General features: G+C 44.1%; 1 protein-coding gene across 1 annotated transcript; it reads right to left on the reverse strand.

Annotated features, from left to right (window-relative positions):
* Positions 1-1618: 1618 nt before the first annotated feature.
* On the reverse strand, positions 1619-2324 carry LOC109027185 (coiled-coil-helix-coiled-coil-helix domain-containing protein 2-like). Its single transcript, XM_031012614.1, has 2 exons — positions 2249-2324; positions 1619-1917 (listed from the first exon to the last, which is right to left on the reverse strand). The coding sequence occupies exons 1-2, from the start codon at positions 2322-2324 to the stop codon at positions 1619-1621; spliced, it is 375 nt and encodes a 124-aa protein (XP_030868474.1).
* Between the last annotated feature and the right edge of the window lie 213 nt (positions 2325-2537).

A 2537-nucleotide genomic window follows, 5' to 3' on the forward strand; every position in this document is an offset into this window, starting at 1 on the left:
GGCAGGTGGTGAACTCCAGGGAATGAATCTCATAGATCTTAGCCAGTCACGGTCATTCAGTTCCCCCTTGCTATTGTTTGTTCTAACATTTGGCAGGGAGGCCAATTTCTGGCTGAAAAGATGTAAGGTAAAATGTGTTGGCAGGGGGTGGGAGGTATCTCGGAAATATTTTTTTTTTTTTCCCTCCGCTAACCAAGAAGCAGCATTGATAGATTTTCTTCCTGGTTAGAAATATAGAGATTTATGAAAAGTCCTTTGCACCCCAAAGCTTTCTTCTTGTCTTAGAAGTAACTAAGTAAGGATAACTTGCTTGGAGCTGCATTGATCTTTCTGTAACCAAGAAGTGACAAGATGACTGGATAATAAGCCAATGTACTAAAGATGGCAGAGTAAAAATATAAAAAGAGCCTGAATCCTTGATGTCATTTTGAGCTACTGTTCCCTAAATGGAACTGGAACAGCCCACCTCTGGACAGCTTGTTAGCTATTTAAATGTATTTGTTACCTTTCTGTTACTTGCATCTGAAAGCATTCCTAAGGGCATTAGCATTTATATACCATCCATACCCCCTTCAATTTGAAAGGTTTTATGTCACCAGGCAGTAGGATCATGATCTGACAATAAGATGAAGAGGAACTGGTAAGTTCCTGCAATATGATCTTTCAAAGGTGAGTGCAAAATTCTGTTCAGTGTTTACTAGTCGCTATTGGGGGTAGTTTGTATTTTTTAGAGCTGTCAGATTAATTAACTCCTGGTCCCTAAGATAGCAAGCTTGGTTGACAGGAGGTTTTGTTTTTGTTTTGTTTTGTTTGAGAAGGAAGGTCTCACTCTGTCGCCCAGGCTGGAGTGCAGTAGCACAATCATAGCTCATTGCAGCCTCCACCTCCAGGCCCAAGTGACCCTCCCACCTCAGCCTCCCAAGTAGCTGGGACCACAGGTGCATGCCACTACACATGGCTAATTCTTTTCATTTTTGTAGAGATGGGATTTCCCTATGTTGCTCAGGCTAGTCTCAAACCCCCGGACTCAAGCAATTCTCCCACCGTGGCCTCCGAAAGTGTTAGGAATACAGACAAGAGCCACCACGCTCAGCCAGGAAGAGTTTTACAATAAGGGCCAGTGAATGAGACCTGTAATGAAAACACTCAAGAGTCTCATTAGAGAAAACTTTAGAATCAGGATAAAAGAAACCAGTTACTATTAGCATAAGGCTTGGAACTCAAGTCATTCTTATTTTTGGAAGACGATCACTTTATTCTAAGTAACACACAAATAAAATAATAACAGCTAGTTTAACAGAATAAAATCATAACAGCTAGTTTAAGGAGGCCACACAAACATTGGCCCAGCCCTAAATTCCTCACCATCTTAATGAAATTCTACATAGTAAGAACAGCGTCTTCCATTTTAATTCTGAAGGAAGAAAGCTATGAATGACACCCGAGAGGTTTAACTGATGGTTACTCTTTATCTCTTCATTATTAATTATATTTTTATACTAAATTAACTTGGTTATGAGAGCTGATTTTCCATTTCTCCAGTTTGAACTTCTCGATTGGGCCAATCCATTTGCAGGTCTGCACTGTTTCAGCACCTCACTGAAACCCTCACGGAGCTTTATGTCACCCGGTTCCGGGCACACTCCAAAAACGGTTTTATCTCATACAAGCAAGGCTGCTGCCGCTGTGGCATCTGGGTTCCCTGGGGCTCCTGGTAGGTGATGTCAGGACTTGCAGGCTCAGCATTACTTCCTTCATTGAAGCCCCCAGTGATGGTATGACCCAGTGTGTACCCCACGCCAGCTCCAGTGGTTGCTATCCGGGCCATCAGACCCGGCTGCCTGGGCCCAGCAGCAGGAGGGCCAGCTGCAAAGGGGGATGCCGCTGCTGGCAGCTGAGCTGCTGGTGCTGGCCTGGCTGTAGTTCTTTAGTTCTTTTTTTTTTTTTTTTTTTTTTTGAGATCAAGTCTCACTCAGTCACCCAGGCTGAAGTGCAGTGGAGTGGTGAGATCTCGGCTCACTGCAACCTCTGCCTCCTGAATTCAAGTGATTCTCCTGCCTCAGCCTCCTGAGTAGCTGGGATTACAGGCGCGTGCCATCATGTCAGGCTAATTTTTGTATTTTTAGTAGAGACAGTGTTTCCCCATGTTGGCCAGGCTGGTCTCAAACTCCTGACCTCAGGTGATCCACCCATCTTGGCCTCCCAAAGTGCTGGGATTACAGGCGTGAGCAACCATGCCCAGCCATGAGTGCCGTTCTCATGTGAGATACCCGGCTGGCCTGAATGGCCACGCGGGAGGTGCGGCTCTGGCTTCCACATGGCATCCTAGGTGCACTGCAGCTTGGCATCTGGATGTGCAAAAATCTCTCAAGTCATTCTTACAGTATCTTCAGAAATTAGGAGTGGGGCATTTGTTTGCATAGGAAGTGGCACAACTTTGAATATACATGAAACATTAAAAAATAAAAATAAAAGAAAAATATTTTATTACTATAAAGAGAACTGTAGCTTCTTGTATATCCATGTACACATAACCA

The sequence above is a fragment of the Gorilla gorilla genome, chromosome 5, assembly GCF_029281585.2.
Source record: "Gorilla gorilla gorilla isolate KB3781 chromosome 5, NHGRI_mGorGor1-v2.1_pri, whole genome shotgun sequence".
In the NCBI taxonomy this organism is placed as follows: domain Eukaryota; kingdom Metazoa; phylum Chordata; class Mammalia; order Primates; family Hominidae; genus Gorilla; species Gorilla gorilla.